Source organism: Camelina sativa, chromosome 17, assembly GCF_030686135.1.
Source record: "Camelina sativa cultivar CO46 ecotype springtype chromosome 17, ASM3068613v1".
Taxonomy (NCBI): domain Eukaryota; kingdom Viridiplantae; phylum Streptophyta; class Magnoliopsida; order Brassicales; family Brassicaceae; genus Camelina; species Camelina sativa.
In genome coordinates this window covers 8450182-8467078 of record NC_141896.1, presented here as the reverse complement: position 1 = coordinate 8467078, position 16897 = coordinate 8450182, and the positions used below count along the sequence as shown (strand labels likewise).

The 16897-nt window shown below is 37.6% G+C and overlaps 4 protein-coding genes and 1 long non-coding RNA gene across 9 annotated transcripts; all 5 read left to right on the top strand.

The window, feature by feature from the left end:
* Window positions 1–1437: 1437 nt before the first annotated feature.
* On the top strand, window positions 1438–4902 carry LOC104756315 (BEL1-like homeodomain protein 10). Of its 4 annotated transcripts, none has more exons than XM_019239654.2 (6): window positions 1438–1649; window positions 1951–2038; window positions 2661–3485; window positions 3606–3991; window positions 4088–4148; window positions 4242–4902. In XM_019239654.2, the coding sequence occupies exons 3-6, from the start codon at window positions 2736–2738 to the stop codon at window positions 4671–4673; spliced, it is 1629 nt and encodes a 542-aa protein (XP_019095199.1). In that variant the 5' UTR covers window positions 1438–1649; window positions 1951–2038; window positions 2661–2735; the 3' UTR covers window positions 4674–4902. The 4 variants fall into 4 exon arrangements, with proteins under 4 accessions (XP_019095199.1, XP_019095198.1, XP_019095200.1 ...); XM_019239653.2 differs by having other exon boundaries at window positions 1494–1673; XM_019239655.2 differs by lacking the exon at window positions 1951–2038 and having other exon boundaries at window positions 1566–1673.
* Window positions 4903–4942: 40 nt separating this feature from the next.
* On the top strand, window positions 4943–7116 carry LOC104756314 (uncharacterized). Of its 2 annotated transcripts, none has more exons than XM_010478889.3 (8): window positions 4943–5378; window positions 5530–5622; window positions 5707–5785; window positions 5871–5949; window positions 6075–6114; window positions 6197–6331; window positions 6422–6559; window positions 6653–7116. In XM_010478889.3, the coding sequence occupies exons 1-8, from the start codon at window positions 5149–5151 to the stop codon at window positions 6918–6920; spliced, it is 1062 nt and encodes a 353-aa protein (XP_010477191.1). In that variant the 5' UTR covers window positions 4943–5148; the 3' UTR covers window positions 6921–7116. The 2 variants fall into 2 exon arrangements, with proteins under 2 accessions (XP_010477191.1, XP_087351913.1); XM_087495787.1 differs by having other exon boundaries at window positions 5064–5378; window positions 5541–5622.
* A 736-nt stretch (window positions 7117–7852) lies between these two features.
* Window positions 7853–11424, top strand: LOC104756313 (uncharacterized). The gene is made up of 6 exons (XR_015587048.1): window positions 7853–8312; window positions 8462–8726; window positions 8801–8894; window positions 8989–10779; window positions 10888–11000; window positions 11186–11424. It is a non-coding gene; the product is annotated as an uncharacterized LOC104756313 (long non-coding RNA).
* A 970-nt stretch (window positions 11425–12394) lies between these two features.
* LOC104756312 (chlorophyllase-1-like) lies at window positions 12395–13916 on the top strand. The gene is made up of 2 exons (XM_010478888.3): window positions 12395–13017; window positions 13117–13916. Exons 1-2 carry the CDS (start codon window positions 12733–12735, stop codon window positions 13810–13812), a joined length of 981 nt encoding a protein of 326 aa, XP_010477190.1. The 5' UTR covers window positions 12395–12732; the 3' UTR covers window positions 13813–13916.
* Window positions 13917–14261: 345 nt separating this feature from the next.
* On the top strand, window positions 14262–16694 carry LOC104756311 (splicing factor YJU2). The gene is made up of 8 exons (XM_010478887.3): window positions 14262–14663; window positions 14983–15132; window positions 15230–15364; window positions 15482–15547; window positions 15757–15807; window positions 15909–16028; window positions 16144–16207; window positions 16306–16694. Exons 1-8 carry the CDS (start codon window positions 14283–14285, stop codon window positions 16482–16484), a joined length of 1146 nt encoding a protein of 381 aa, XP_010477189.2. The 5' UTR covers window positions 14262–14282; the 3' UTR covers window positions 16485–16694.
* The last annotated feature ends 203 nt before the right edge of the window (window positions 16695–16897 follow it).

Below are 16897 nucleotides of genomic sequence, written 5' to 3'. Positions count from 1 at the left end.
ATTTAACTTTTTTGCTTACACGGCCATGGCTTGTGGCAATTTATTATAAAGTTTTTTTTGGATATCCATGTAATAATGAATATATATTTGACAATTGGCATGAATTATACTACTTTTTAACTTTTTCCCCTAAACCAAATGTCTTCACATTTTCTTACCCACACACCTTTTCCTCGTTTACCATTATCGATTCGATTCATCTTCATCATAATTATAATCATAGACTCATAGTAACATTTTTTAAACACACAATTACATATTTAATGATCACCCCCTAATAAAATCCATCTCTCACCAGCTAACTACTGCCTAAAATTGTTTTTAATCATCATTATTATAAATCAACATCCACGTGGAAACAAAGTCAATATAATCATCTCTTGCAAAGACTCTCTCATATGTTATACCATATCATAAATCATTATTTTCCAACACAATGGTACTTCCCAAATGAATTTGTGTCGGCTGCTCCAACAAATCCAATCTCCAACAAACCAAAACGAAAATTAATTTTTTATTTATTTTGTTTCTTTTTCTTTACTATAATAGTTATTTTGTTTCTTTTTCTTTACTATAATAGTATATACTTATTTTTTAAAAATGGATTTAGTCAAGAGGAAAATAAAATATGTAGGTATAGATGTACTAATATTTTACGTATTATGCATTGCGTTATATGAAAGTACAAACGTGTATGTATGTTGTATAACTAAGAGGCTTATAAAGTATAACAAAAGGAATAAAAAAGACAAGGAAATTAGGAAAAAATTGGGTATAACAGAAGAGTGAGGGAGGGACTCACCAACTGGTTGTTAAGTCATTTAATCCTTCAATTAAGCAATTGAGCAGACACACACCCACCTTTGTTTTATCTTCATCCTTAAACCAGCTTCTCTCAGGGGCAGTTTTGTTATTTTCATCAAGCTTCTCTACCTACAATGACGTTTTCTATGTTTTTTTTTTCTTTTTTCTTTCATTTGATGGAGTTTTATTTCCGCTACCATGCATAACTGTATATCCGTTATATCAAACATTTAAAGAAACCCTCCATTCCAAGATATTGAACTACTAAGTGCTCAAATTCAAAAAGCTTAATAGATCAAAGAACCAAGAACAAATATTTTTTTTTTTTAAAAAGCTGTAGATCAAGAATCCAAATCTAGTTGGCAGGTAAATAATTTCAATATTTTGGAGCCTTACGTACACAAATGAGGATGTCGTTAAAGTTTTGCACGACACCTTGGTAGTGTAGGCATAATGGATTATTTCGTTTTAATATTTAGATTCGGTTAACTTTTTATAAACTAATGTACTAAATTTTTCGTATATGTAAGAACACAATATACGGAAAAGTAGTATGAGGCAAGTCAATGACAACACAACATCATTAGAGTAGTATTATATAAACCGATCAATAAAATCCATTAGTTTTTTTTTGTTTGTGTGTGGAATTGTTATTTCTTTTTAATATGTTAAAGTCGTCATAAGAAACTATTATCGCTAATCGAGAAAAAAAACAAAAATTGGTGACATATAAGCTCTCACGTGTTTCTATATGAATGGTTGGCACACAAAAATCCATATTAATTTATTTATACTCTAAGCATCAGAAACAGAAGCTTCTGCCGGGAAAAGATTAAAAATTACAGGTAGCGGTTGTCAAAAAATTTCCGGTAGGAACATTATTTTATCGTTGATATTGCTTAATACTATAAAAAAATATGTTTTATATTTTGTTTAAAAATATTGGGTTGGTGTCTAATGTCCCAATGATAAGATGGGTTGGTTTTGTTCTTGTGGAGTGAAAAAAATAAAATAAAAATTGTTTACTTTAAAATTCGCAATTATTATTAATCGTCTCTCTATCTATCTCTCTCGGGATTGGGTCTCAAATCTTGTTTTGTCTTCAACTGTTCGAAACTCTTATGCTTTTTGTGTTTCCTGATTCAGCCACATCCACACTTCACACCACAAAAACACAATCTCTAGGGTTTTTCATTTTTAACTTTGATTCTCTCTCCCCTCCTCAGTCCCTCAGGTAGTTCTTTTTCTCTTTAAACTTTATAAATCCAAGTTCTTGATTCTTCTTGATTCTCTCTATGATTGTTCTTCTTGTACTGTGTTTCTTGTTTACTTTTTTCATCCCATCCCATGCTTTTTGGAAATTCTCTTACAGAGAGATGAAATCATCAAAAAAACACTTTAGAGTTTCTTTTATGTAATAATTGAAATCTTCTCTGCTTTTATGAGTCACTCCGTTGAGCTTTCTTTTTTTACTCTGCATTTTTATTTTTATTTCCATCTTCAAATTAGGGTTTTTTTTTTGGTTTTTCTCCCAATTCACCTCCATAGATCGAGTATTCCTATACAATTACACAATTCCTTAACTGGGTTTTTCTGGGTTTCTTCAGCTCTTCACGAAAAACATTTGCTTTTTATCCACGATTTGACTTTAATCCTCGGATTTTTTTTTGGTACGATTCTGTTTGGTTGCTTTCGAAACTGTTGTTGATAACAAAAAAAAAAAAAAAAATGAAAAATTTTGTTTGGTGTGAATGATTACGATGTTTTAACCTCTCTTAAGATTCCCATCAGAAACTTTAAAAATTCCACACCTTACACGACTCTTCCTCTTGTATTTTTTTTTCTTTTTCTTGCAGGATCTCATTTCCCGACCAAATTCATCGAACTAACAACACAACTTCACTGTAATAAAACTTTAAAGAAACAGAACAATGGCGGTTTATTACACAAGTAATGTCGGTTGTTACCAGCAAGAACCAATCTTTCTCAACCATCAACAACAACAACAACAACAACAAGCTTCTTCTTCCTCTGCCGCCGCTTCATTCACCGTCACCGGCGGTGACAATGTTCGTAACGAGATGGTTTTCATCCCACCCACCACAGGAGACGTTGTAACTGTAAACGATGCCGTTTCGAGCAGCGATTTAAGCTTTCATGATGGTCAAGGACTGTCTTTAAGTCTCGGCACTCAGATCTCTGTTCCTCCGTTTCAATATCATCAGTACCAGTTGGGTTTTACTCAAAATCCTTCACTTTCTTCAGTCAGGGAAACGTCAACTTATAATGTGGATGAGCTGAGTGTGAAGAGCAAAGAGATGTTGTTGTTAGGTCAATCTGATCCTTCCTCTGTTTATGCTGGTAATGGTGGGAATGGTTTCTACAATAATTATCGGTATAACGAGACATCAGGAGGGTTTATGAGCGGTGTGTTGCGTTCTCGGTACCTTAAGCCTGCTCAGAGTTTGCTTGATGAAGTGGTTAGTGTCAAGAAAGAACTAAACCAAATGGGGAACAAGAAGATGAAAGTTAACGACTTTAACAATGGTTCCAAGGAGATAGGCAGAGGAGGCAATGGTGAATTATCGAGTGATTCGAATGGGAAACCAATCGAGTTATCTACAATTGAACGTGAGGAGCTTCAGAACAAGAAGAACAAGCTTTTGACTATGGTTGATGAGGTAACTAACTTACATCTTTTAAAACTAGTTCTTCAGCTCGGTTCTGTTTCAGTTAAGGTTTGTTAGAACATGACAAATAATGATGTTTTACTTGTTGTGTATGTGTTACTGATTTTGCAGGTAGATAAAAGATATAACCAATATTACCATCAAATGGAAGCATTAGCTTCATCATTTGAGATAGTAGCAGGACTTGGATCAGCTAAGCCTTACACATCAGTCGCTCTCAACAGAATCTCTCGCCATTTCCGCGCTCTTCGTGACGCGATAAAGGAACAAATTCAGATTATTAGAGACAAACTTGGGGAGAAAGGAGGAGAGTCGTTGGATGATCAACAAGGAGAGAGAATACCAAGGCTGAGGTATTTAGATCAACGGTTGAGACAGCAAAGAGCTTTGCATCAACAGCTTGGAATGGTTCGACCCGCTTGGAGACCTCAGAGAGGTCTTCCTGAAAACTCTGTCTCTGTTCTTCGCGCTTGGCTCTTCGAACATTTCCTTCATCCGTATGTGTTTCTTCTCTCACAAGTCACAAACTTTTCAACCTCCCATTACATAAATATTTAAGAGACTTCATGGTTTCTTCTGGTTTCTATTTGTAGATACCCCAAAGAATCTGAGAAAATCATGCTTGCGAAACAGACGGGACTGTCCAAAAACCAGGTAACACCCTGCTTTTTTTGTTCTTTGTTTCTCAAAGTTGTAGTCTTTGTGTGTTCTGCTTGAGTTATTTTTGTTTCTCTGCTCTGCAATTAGGTTGCTAACTGGTTCATAAACGCAAGAGTTCGTCTATGGAAACCAATGATAGAAGAGATGTATAAAGAAGAGTTTGGTGATGAATCTGAGTTGCTAATCTCCAAATCATCTCAAGAACCCAACTGCACTAACCAAGAAGACTCTTCGTCAAAGCAGCACCAGCAGGAGAACAACAACAACAACCTCACTTATTCATCTGTAGACACAACAAACATTGCCTTCTCATCAGAAATCAAGCCGGATCGTGTTTCAGGCAATGAAGATGAGCCACAACAACAACAACAACAACAACAGATGAACCGGTCAGCGGATTACGACACTCTGATGAACTATCAAGGTTTTGGTCTCGATGATTACCGTTATATTGGCGGAAGCAACCAGCAAGAAAGCAGATTCTCGAATTCCCATCACTTACATGACTTTGTTGTTTGATATAATCGTTTCTTGGCACAAAGGACATGATTCTTGAAGCACAAGAAAAAATGTGCTTTTTGCATTTTTATAGTTTTAGGCATGATACACCCATTTCTCTGTGGAATATAATAGTAGATGTCTAGGGTTGCTTTTTGTGTATAGTACACTCGTCGTAAGCCAAAACAATTTGATATATGTGTGTATAAGATTCACGGTGGTATAAAGGATACTTGCAAGTGTGTGACCATCGTTTCGATTTAAATTCTTGATTTGTGGTGGTATGTTTCAAGATTCCTCTGCATAAAGATCTCTCACACTGGATAACAGAAACGGCATGCTGTTCTAATTTTTATAAACAAAACGGCGGTTAAGCTCGTTATAACTTATAACACTAACTGGGACTGTGCTACTAAAAACGCCATGTAGTTTTTACGAGTCTACTGAGTTTAGTTACGAAAGACGACCTCAGAGCTATCTCAGTGCTCCGATTTCAATGGCGGTTTTTCAGTTACCAGGTTTATCGCCGGAGCTTATTCATCTCCGATTAAACCCTAGACAACTTGATTTTTCAATTCGTAGGAGAGCTACCTTATTCCGGCCATTGTCAGCGATCGGAGATTCTCGATCCGGTGAACCAGATTCAGAGTCTCGGAACCGTATGTTCATTCTCGGGATGGGATTCGTCGGAGGATTTTTCGCGCAGCAGCTGAAAGAAGCAGACTGGTCTGATATCAATTTCTCTCCTTCTAATCAATTTCATAATAAATACGATATTGCGGATTGTAATCTTGGCTAGGTTCATATGATTATGGACATGGTGATACCAAATCCATACTTGTTGGAACATTTTAGGGGTTAATGGTGAGGTTTTTAGGTTGGTTTCAGGGAGTTGCAGGAGTGATACGAAGAAGAAAGAATGGGAAAAGAGAGGAATTGATCTTAATCTTTTCTCTGCAGATTCAACTGAGTAAGTGTTTTTTTTTTTAATCAGTAGTAGTAATCTCTGAATCTGAGTCTTGAACTCTTTTTTTTTTGTTTACTTCTTTATCAGAATGAGCTTGCTAGATTCAGTGAAAGATTACACTCACCTGCTCGTTTCGATTCCACCATTAGCAGACATTGGTGATCCGGTTTGTATTCTTCAACAGCTTTTTTTGTTTAGCTTAATGTTTGATATGAACAAAAACTTATCTTTTTGATCATCACTTGTAAAAGATGTTGCGGAATGTAGAACTTGTCAGAGACAAGCTTTCAGGTGGAAATCTTCAGTGGCTTTGTTATCTCTCATCAACAAGTATTTCCCTTTCCTTTGTTATATCAATGCTTTTGCTTTCATAGTAGACAGGAATCTACAATTCTCTTGTTCTTCTGTTCAGTCTTTTCCTTGGTTTTAGTTGAGTAAAAAGATGATGCTTGCAGGTGTGTATGGAGATTGTGGTGGTGCGTGGGTTGATGAAGAGTAAGTTTATTTCTTTCAAAATTTCATCTCTTCTGTTTCATAATAAGCATAATATGGTGACTATAAAGGTCGTTCATTGCAGTCATCCCCCAAATCCTAAAACTCAGTCAGCCAAACTGAGGTTAGCTGCAGAGGAAGGATGGTTACGTTTGGGTCGTGATCTTGGTGTTTCGACTCAAGTCCTTCGACTTGCGGGTATCTATGGACCTGGTCGAAGGTTGTTTACAGCTTCTGCTTGTGCCTATTATTTGCCTTACTAAGGCTTTAGAAGAAAACTGTTTTTCAAAATGAATGTTACTTGCTGCAGTGCGATTGATACCTTGTTAAAGCGGGATCGTTTATCTGAAGGTCAAAAGAGAAGAGCGTCCCGGAAATTCACATCAAGAGTCAACGTTGAAGATATATGCCAAGCTCTTCAAGCTGCCACTGAAAAGCCATCATCAGGGTATATGTTTATGTATAATCCCTTTTTCATGTCCAGTTTCTGAGATGAGATATTATCCTCCTTTAGAGGTTGATGATCCAACCATTATTGCAGGGAAATCTACAATATTGTCGATGACGATCCAGCACCAAGAGAAGAGGTGTTTGAATATGCCTTGGAGTTGATTGAAAAACGTTGGCCAGGGACTATTGAAACAAAACCATTTCCATTTGTCTATGAGTCTCGGGAGGAGAGTTCATTGAGAGGTGAAAAGCGAGTCCGTAACCAACACATGAAGAACAAACTTGGAGTGAAACTGCTATATTCTTCGTACAAGTCAGGATTGCAAAGCATAGTCGAGAAGATGGACATCCCTTTTTGAGCAAAGAAAAAAATAAAACTGATGTGGAGAATCTGTCTCATGTTTTCTGTAGAGAAGTAGTGACTCTTAGTATAGACAGATGTAGTCAATCCTGTTTTTTCTTCTGCATTCTGTTTGTTTGATTGTCTCACTGGTAAACATAATCCCCACGAAACAATGGAAAAACAGAATAAAACAAAAAGAGGTATACGAAGAATGACTTAATCCTTTCTTACTATGTCAGGACCAAAAGATCTTCTTTGATGTAGAATCCCAGGCTAAGGGTTTGCTCCACTTGGTGCTGCCTTTTCATAGAAGACTTAAACGTGGAGCCCTTTGGTACTTGAACTAGGATCCATCATTCAGAACTTTTCCTTCTGGCTTTCCTAGTTTCTGGAACACAAGATCTTCACATTTACTGCGGACATAAACTATCTATCTACCCACACGGTTTTTACATCTCTTGTAATTTAGTAACATGTGTCTCTGTGCATATAGGACACGTAGGATCATACTTCTCTGTTTTACTTGCCACTGTCTCTGGTGACCTTCCTTCAGAATTTAGTTGATTGATATTGTTGCTGAAAACATCTGGTGAATCAACTAAATTCGTTACCTACTACATCTGAAGAATTTAGTTGATTGAAATTGTTAATTCAAATTTGGTTCTTCGTTTTTTGAATTTTTGAGAATTTTATATGAAATTTTTGACAGGAAATTGAAGAGAGAGAGAAAGTGGTGAGGCAGATGTGGGATATGTACGGTCGCTCCGGTGATGTCTCGGTTCTGGCGAGAAGCTGCTTTTGGAGGCGGCGTATGAGTTTCTCATCAGTGAATCCGCCCTGTTCGCTACGGTGCCGTTTCTGATATCGCCAAGTTGTCTCTTTTTCGCTTTGTTAAGTCAGCGTCTACTCCGGCCCGGCCCAATCGTCGGTGAGTTGTGAAGAATTGAAGATGAATGAAAAAAGCCCAAAATGTTTTTTAGTGTATATAGATTAACCATCTAGAACATACTACAGTTAACCGCCTTTATTTATAAAACCATCTTTTATATTTGTGATTCATGATCTGCACCGTCGATTGCGTTATACTAAAACAATTAACAACCGTAGGATCTATTCGAAATCCTATTCCGGCTCGGTTTTGGTTTTTGCTCTCCCTCTCCTCTATATATATTATATGAAAAAATGTGATCGATGAATGTTCATAGCTTCTGTATCCTTTTTTTTTTTTTGGTTTGCATAACGATGATTCTTATTCCCTTCTCTGATTAGATTTCTAGTCTTTTTATCATCTATTTAGGGTTTTGCTCGATTTATTAACATCTGTTCATCAATTCTCGTTGATCTCTAATGGTTAACCCTAGTTGTTGATCTTTTGCGTCGATTTGCGATTGATCGATCCAACATCGAGGTAAGTTGTTATCTACGCATATATATATATATATATATCATTCGGATATTTTGCTTACATATTATCATGTAGAATCCGGTTTCTGGTTTGTGTTTCGTCCGTATGAAGTCTTAAGTTTCTAACTCTGTTTTGTTTTGGTATTCTTGTAGAGATTTGCATGGGACAAACATATCCTGATCAGTTCCCGTTGATCCAATCATCAACGCTCATCGATGCTTATCATCGACCCTCATTGATACTTATCAACGACCCTCGTTGATCCTAACCAACAACCCTTGTTGATATATATAACCAAGGCTCGTTGATCCAATCATCATTCATCAACCGTCGTGGATATATCTAATCAACGCTCTGTGTATATCTTCCAATGAAAGAAGGAAGGATCTATCTTGTAGATGTCTCTGTTATCTTCATGTAAGTTTTGTTGCTTTTCTTAATATGACTATCCTTTTAAATCTTTTTATCTAACCGATGCTCTTCTTTTTAAGGTTTGGCTTGTCTTGTTCTGATGATCCGGGAGTATCGCTGATCCTTAGTGCTTATTCGGGATGGATTATTGAGTTTTCAGGCCTGTCCATCGAGGTACATTCTTGTCTATGCCTACTGTTTCTCAATCTTCTGGTTAGATTTGGATGACAGTCTTCTGACTCATTCTGTTTTGTATTCTGTCTTGTAGGTATTACGTATTCATATAGAGGCGTATGGACAAAAACACATATGATCAACTCTCGATGGTCTTATGATCAACTCTCGTTGGTCTTTTTATCATCTCTCGATGGTCTTATGATCAACTCTCGATGGTCTTATGATCAACTCTCGTTGGTTATGATCAGCTCTCGTTGGTCTTATGATCAACTCTCGTTGGTCTTTTTATCATCTCTCGATGGTCTTATGATCAACTCTCGATGGTCTTATGATCAACTCTCGTTGGTCTTTTTATCATCTCTCGATGGTCTTATGATCAACTCTCGTTAGTCTCTTTATCATCTCTTGATGATCTTCCAATCAACGTCTCTCGTTGGTTATGATCAGCTCTCGTTGGTCTTATGATCATCTCTCGATGGTCTTATGATCAACTCTCGTTGGTCTTATGATCATCTCTCGATGGTCTTATGATCATCTCTCGATGGTCTTACGATCAACTCTCGTTGGTCTCTTTATCATCTCTCGATGGTCTTATGATCAACTCTCGTTGGTCTCTTTATCATCTCTCGATGATCTTCCAATCAACTCTCATTGGTTATGATCATCTCTCGATGGTCTAATGATCAACTATCGTTGGTCTCTTTATCATCTCTCGATGATCTTCCAATCAACGTCTCTCGTTGGTCTTCCAATCAACATCTCTCGATGGTCTTTTTATCATCTCTCAATGATCTTCCAGTCAACTCTCTCGATGGTCTCTTTATCATCTCTCGATGATCTTCCGGTCAACTCTCTCGTTGGTCTTATGATCAGCTCTCGTTGGTCTTATGATCAGCTCTCGTTGGTCTTATGATCAACTCTCGATGGTCTTATGATCAACTCTTGTTGGTCTTATGATCATCTCTCGTTGGTCTTATGATCATCTCTCGATGGTCTTATGATCAACTCTCGTTGGTTATGATCAGCTCTCGTTGGTCTTATAATCAACTCTCGATGATCTTCTAATCAACGTCTCTCGTTGGTATTTCAATCAATGTCTCTCGTTGGTCTTATGAACATCTCTCGATGGTCTTATGATCAACTCTCGGTGATCTTCCAATCAACGTCTCTCGTTGGTCTTATGATCAGCTCTCGTTGGTCTTTCAATCGTCTCTCGATGATCTTCCAATCAACGTCTCTCGTTGGTCTTTTTATCAGCTCTCGTTGGTCTTTCAATCAAGTCTCGTTAGTCTTATGATCAGCTCTCGTTGGTCTTATGATCAGCTCTCGTTGGTCTTCCAATCAACGTCTCTCGTTGGTCTTTCAATCATCTCTTGATGATCCTCCAATCAACGTCTCTCGTTGGTCTTTTTATCATCTCTTGATAATGCTTCAATCAACTCTCGTTGATCTGATCATATCATCTCTCGATGATCTTTCCATCAACTCTCATTGATCGGATCATATATATCATCTCTCTCGATGATCTGATTATCAACTCTCGTTGATTCTAATCAACCCTCGTTGACAAAGAAAGGATTAGATTTAACACAGCTTGCAGAGGTTTATGTTTGATCTTTCAAACTGACCAGAAACAGATGTACAAGAGAGACTAAGGAGGTCTGACCTTTGCCATGACAGGTGCACTTGCTTGGCAGGTCGAAAACCCTTCATTAAAAAGATAACAGTTTTTGGTTTCGTGGAGGGATGAGAGATGGTACTAGATTGGGAAAGTTCTGTTCTCGGCTCGGCTCTCCTCCTTCCCTCTGGACTGTGTGTCTTGTTACTCTCTGATACTTGCTGTTTCATCTGCATATTGATAAACCTGAAGAGTTGTAAAGAGGTTGGTCCCTATATCCTCTAATGATAAGGTTTTTAATTTCCTTCAATTGGTTAGCCTATCACTTATGATGACTTTTGTCTGATTGTTACTTGTCCTAATTACTTGTAGACCATCTGAAATGAGCAAGCCCCTGTCCGTTATATAATACTTTGGCTTACAAACGAGAAAGTAGCAAAGGGAATCCATCGGCTCAAATGTGAAAGATCAATCTGCAAGAACGAGTAGGAATGTTTTTAAGGTTGGCTACGGATCCTTTTTTGTTCTAGATAAACTGTATTCCTTTGCTTTTCTGAATTCTCTTTATCAACTGAAGAACAAGAAAACTGTGTAGACTTGTTGTTGGCCTAGATTTTGGAAAATAATGATTCCTGTATTGAAAAAACCATGGAGAGCTTATGAACAACAGAGGAATCTTACGGGAAGGATTGCATAAGTAGGATATGTATTGGCAAGAGTTAGTTCGGACTTTTTTTTGTTGCAAAGTTTGTGAAAGTGGAAGATATTTAATTTTTCTTTTTATCTTGTATTCTTGTGGATGATGAGTAGTGAGTTTGGCACTCTATAAAATCAATATGTACAACAAGTATTTCATGGTTAGAGAGTTATAAGAATCTTACTCTGGTACTTACATGTACATGATTGAAACAACTTGTGCAGGATCATGATGGTTGTCCGTTTAAGGTAGAAACGTAACTCCTATTGGCATGTTGGCTATAAACATCTTTCTTATCGATATCAAAGGAGAATCAATAGTTTAAGTCACATATGTTCAAAGGCTCTGAAGCCAAAAAAATCGGTAAGATAGAATTTGTAGAAGCTCTAGTTGCAGAGCTAGTTTGCAAGTTTTCATCAGCCAAATTTTGAATCTCACTTGTTTATTTACAGCAAAACAAAGACCAAAATATTCACACCAAAAGTCACATCACGCCCCAAATACAAACGGTTTTTAAAAGAGGATTCTCTCAAATGTATACATAACTAAACTAGCTAGAGAAGCCTCCTCCCGAAGTTTCTGGTAGTTGTTTGATAAGTACGAACGAGAAGACCAACACCAACCCTTACCATGACATCTTTCCAAACATGAATCCATACAGAAGATGATACGACTTGTAACCAAAATCTATCTGCCACCTTTAATCAGCTTTGGGAGTGAGCACAACCAACCAAAGGATGAAATGTCTCTTGATCTTTAAAACTCCAAAAAAAAAAAAAAAAGTGTTTAAATGAAAATTACTTGAAGAAGGAAACTGAAACATAGGACTTTTGCCCATTAAAGGAGCCGTAAGAATCGAAATTGTTACTATCTCTTCTGAGTTTGCGGATTTCTGAGAGTCGGGAGTAGCTAAATCCTCAGAAAAGCTTACACTCTCAGATGAAGGTAACTCTCTCTAAGCCTAACGGCATCGTATCCATGATTAGATAAATCAATAATCTTATTAGCCACACGCCTCCTGTTGTCCCGCTTGAAAACTCCAAGGTGGTGGTGAGCACACTGGACTATGAGTAGTAGCTCCACTAGTTCCAGGGCCACTAGGAAGACTTCTATCTTTTGCAGTCAGCCACACAGCAAACTGACCCCATAATCCTTAAAATACAGCTATTGTAATGACTATGTAAAATACACATTTTTCAGACACACAACATCTGCAATAAAGCCATTTATAAAATACAGTTATTGTAGTGACTGTGTAACACCCCGTACATTTATATCCCACACACTACACTATTATAACTAACTTTTAACATTTCGAATCAACACGTGCTCTTTTATTTATGCGCAGCCCATGCATTTATTGTTTTCATGAAAATAATTTGTTACATTTTATTACGAGAGGCCCGATAACCACAGAAAAAATAGAAAAAGGATAAGAAAAATCTCATCTATATATACAAACAACGAGCTAGATCTCGAAATATTCATACATAGTAAAATCTTTACACTACTCTCTAATAATGTTACAAATGGAGGCCATAGATGATCATGACAGTCAGACGCTTCTCACGGTGGCAACTCCCGCTGCGTTTGAGATGGGAAGCCTTCCGACAACCGTGATAACAGCGGATCCGTCGAGAAACGATTTAACGGCGCCACCAAAGCCGGTGATAATCATTTCCCCAACAGTCGCCGGAACTTATCCCGTCGTTTTGTTCTTCCATGGCTTTTATCTCCACAACTACTTCTACTCCGACCTTCTTAACCACGTTTCTTCTCATGGCTACATTCTTGTTGCCCCACAGGTAACTATATTTACATTATTATTATTACTATATAATTAATAAAGAACATTGCTTGTTATGTGAATCTATAAACTGTTTAACATATATTGGAAATGATAGTTGTGCAAATTAATGCCGCCGGGAGGGCAAGTGGAAGTGGACGATGCTGGAAGTGTTATAAACTGGACAACAGAGAACCTCAAAGCTCACCTCCCAAGTTCAGTAAACGCTCATGGGGAATACACCGCACTCGTAGGCCACAGCCGTGGCGGGAAAACCGCGTTTGCGGTTGCGTTAGGCCACGCCGCGACATTAGACCCGTCTTTCAAATTTTCGGCTTTAATAGGAATCGATCCAGTGGCAGGATCCAACAAGTTCATGAGAACAGATCCGCATATCTTAACCTATGAACCGGACTCGTTCGAGCTGGACATACCGGTTGTAGTGGTGGGAACGGGACTTGGACCGGAGAGGAAGAACGTGATGCCGCCATGCGCACCAACGGACTTGAACCATGAGGAGTTTTACAGAGAGTGTAAGGCGACGAAATCCCATTTCGTGGCTGCGGATTTCGGACATATGGATATGTTGGACGATGATTTGCCCGGTTTTGTCGGGTTTATGGCCGGTTGCATGTGTAAGAATGGGAAAGGGAAAAAGAGTGAGATGAGGAAGTTTGTGGGTGGCATTGTGGTTGCGTTTCTCAAGTATAGTCTATGGGGTGAAAAAGCGGAGATTCGACGGATTGTGAAGGATCCTTTGGTGTCTCCTGTGAGGCTTGATCCTTCGCCGGAGTTGGAAGAAGCTTCTGGTTAACTCGTCAAGAATTGTGGTTTTATGTAGTAGAGATGTAATTCATATTGTACACGTTATTTCTCTATCTATAATAAAATGCTAATATAAATGTGGAAATATCTAAATCATATGAGTATCATCGAGATAAAATATAAGAAAAGACTAAAAGAAGAGTGAACTTGACCGGCTAGCTGTAAACAATAAGTGTAAAATGGAGACAAAAGTCTGACTATTTCCGGATTAAAGTTGATTCCTTTGCTAAAGGGTTTAATCTTTTGGATCCGGTTGCTGTTGTTGTGCTATTTTAGTTGTTAATGGGTAGGTATTGCTATGAGTGGAACAAAGAGGACTTCTTGGTTGAATTTGATTATTTCCATTCTCACTGTTTGACTTTGGTTTATTAGTTTGATTACCCGTGACCCGAACGCATAACCCGGTAATTGTGGTTGACTCTTTTATTTTAGCCCAAAATTGAACTCAGGCCTAAGCCCATGACCCGATTTCTCGTAGCGGTGCTTCGGACGGGTTATATATATATATATATCTCTATGAGGAAGTTGAGACAGAAACGAAAGCGTGAAATCAATCATAAAGAAAATTTTCCTTTTTCCTGTGATTTTGCTCAGAAGAAGAAGAAGAAGCTCGAGGAGGAGGAAGAAGAAAGAGGCGGCGACATGGGAGAACGAAAGGTGCTTAACAAGTATTATCCGCCAGACTTCGATCCTAGGCTCATTCCCAGGGTCCGGCGACCGAAGAACCAGCAGATCAAGGTTCGTATGATGCTTCCAATGAGTGTCCGATGCGGTACCTGCGGAAACTATATCTACAAGGGCACCAAGTTCAATTCCCGTAAAGAAGACGTCCTTGGCGAGGTAATTGAATCAATTCGATTTTTGGTTTGATCTGTAGGTTCAATGTAATTGAGATTGTTGATACGGATGCTTAGGAGTGTAATCTGATCTTTTTTTTAGGGTTTCAGTGAAAATAATATCGAGATTATTGTCGTCAGTTCGTTAATTTGAAATCTATCTTGAAAATTCAGATTTGGGGTTTTAGGGTTTCGAGAATTTTAGCTATTTTGAGTTGCCTTTACCATAATGTTAGTTCGAACTGCTTGAATAGTTTTTCGTGGTGTTATGTGTGGCTTTATTCTATCTAATTAAAAGGTTTTTTTTTTTTCCTGATATGCAGACGTATCTTGGGATTCAAATATTTAGATTCTACTTCAAGTGCACCAAGTGTTCTGCAGAGCTGACAATGAAGACGGATCCACAGAATTCTGATTACATTGTCGAATCTGGGGCATCTCGTAATTATGAACCCTGGCGTGCTGAAGATGAGGTAAGGACTTTAGACATTTAGCTTTGAGGATTACGTACCCGATACGAATGCACACCTTTCTAGTATACTAATTTTTACTTTGCTTTCTTCTGTGCAGGAGGTTGATAAGGATAAACAGAAAAGAGATGCTGAGGAGATGGGGGATGCGATGAAGTCCTTGGAGAACAGAACTTTGGACTCTAAAAGAGAAATGGACATTATAGCTGCACTTGATGAAATGAAATCCATGAAGGTATGAGACTGATGCCCCTTTAGTTTCTTCTCCTTTCTTGATCACAGTGTCCAACTCCAAAGATTTAATTCGTTAAGTTTTTTTGTACTGATTTACTTTTTATTTTTCGTTTTGCAGACTAGACATGCTCATGTTAGCGTAGATGCGATGCTGGAGGCCTTGCAAAGAACAGGTGCTGAAAAGGTATGTTCCTGTCGCTCTGTTGCTTCTTAATAGAGACATAAGAGTTTTTAAGTTAATAAGAAACAGTAATTTCAAACTTCGTAAGCCATCTTGCTGCTCTTTGCACGGCTTACATCGTAGTGTACCTCTCTCTGATAAAAGTCGTCTGGGTTATTGATATGTTAAGTTCTATCGCTGACTGAGGCAATAATTTCTGTTTCTTTTGACAGGTAAAACGAATAGAAGAAGAAGATGAAGCAGTTATAAAGTCTATATTTGGTGTAAGTTTTCGTATCATTCTTTTGTGTAAATTGTTGGTTCTCCACATGTTACTAAGCTTTGCTAAACTTTGTTCATATTTCCTACTTTATCTGAAATGCAGAAACAGAAAGAAGTTATTAGGAGGATTGCAGATGACGACTTTGATAATGATGATGATGAGAGCTTTGGTTCTCCCAGCCATAATAAGGAGAAGAAAGGATCATCTTCAGATCTTTCAAAGGTATGTATCCGCCATAAAAACATAATTCTTTCAGATCTGTCTCGTTCTATCACCATGTGTTGATTTTGTTTTTGAATCACGACTAACTCTGGTAATTCTTTTAATTTGAATACAGAAGAGAAAGGCATCAGAGGAAAGTCCAAGCAACCCCACAGATATTTTGACTAGTTCTTCTGCAGGTGGGTTATATCAATCTTTCTTTTGAAGTTTACGATTTTGATTTTCTTTTCTTTTTTCACTTGAATAAACTTTGATGGGATTCTCCATTTTCAATCAGATAAACCAAAGGAGCCTAAGAGACAAGCTACCAGCAAACATTTGTTCAACATAAAAGTCATCAAGAAGCAATCCAAACCAAGTTCTGCAAAACCAGAGGAGAAGAAAAGCGATGGTGTGGCTAAAAGCAGTTTAGTGTCTTTATTCCAAGACTATGGTAGTGATGAAGACGAGGATTAAATTGTTTTTGTTCTAAACAGTATTATTAGCACTTTCGCAGATCTATCTTCACTATTTTAGAATTGGAGAATTTTGTACTGTTCCTTGTACAGTGGCGACAAAGGTGGTCCTTATAGATTGTCTGTATACGAAGAGGTGTGTCGTCGTGTTGCACCCGAGAAAGTAATTGAGCTAAACAGAAGTGATCGAGATATATAAATTTTTAACAAATATCAATTATGCAAGATAAAATATATATATATCAATTATGTAAGATAAATAAAATTGAAATTATCTTCCCTTACACTATTCTATGTAGGTTGATTTTACAACCTCTCCTCACGGACTGAATGAAAATATTGGGCCGATATATATGTAAATGGGCCTAGGACCAAAACTAGAAAACAGTATCGCACATCCCACTAGTGTCACAT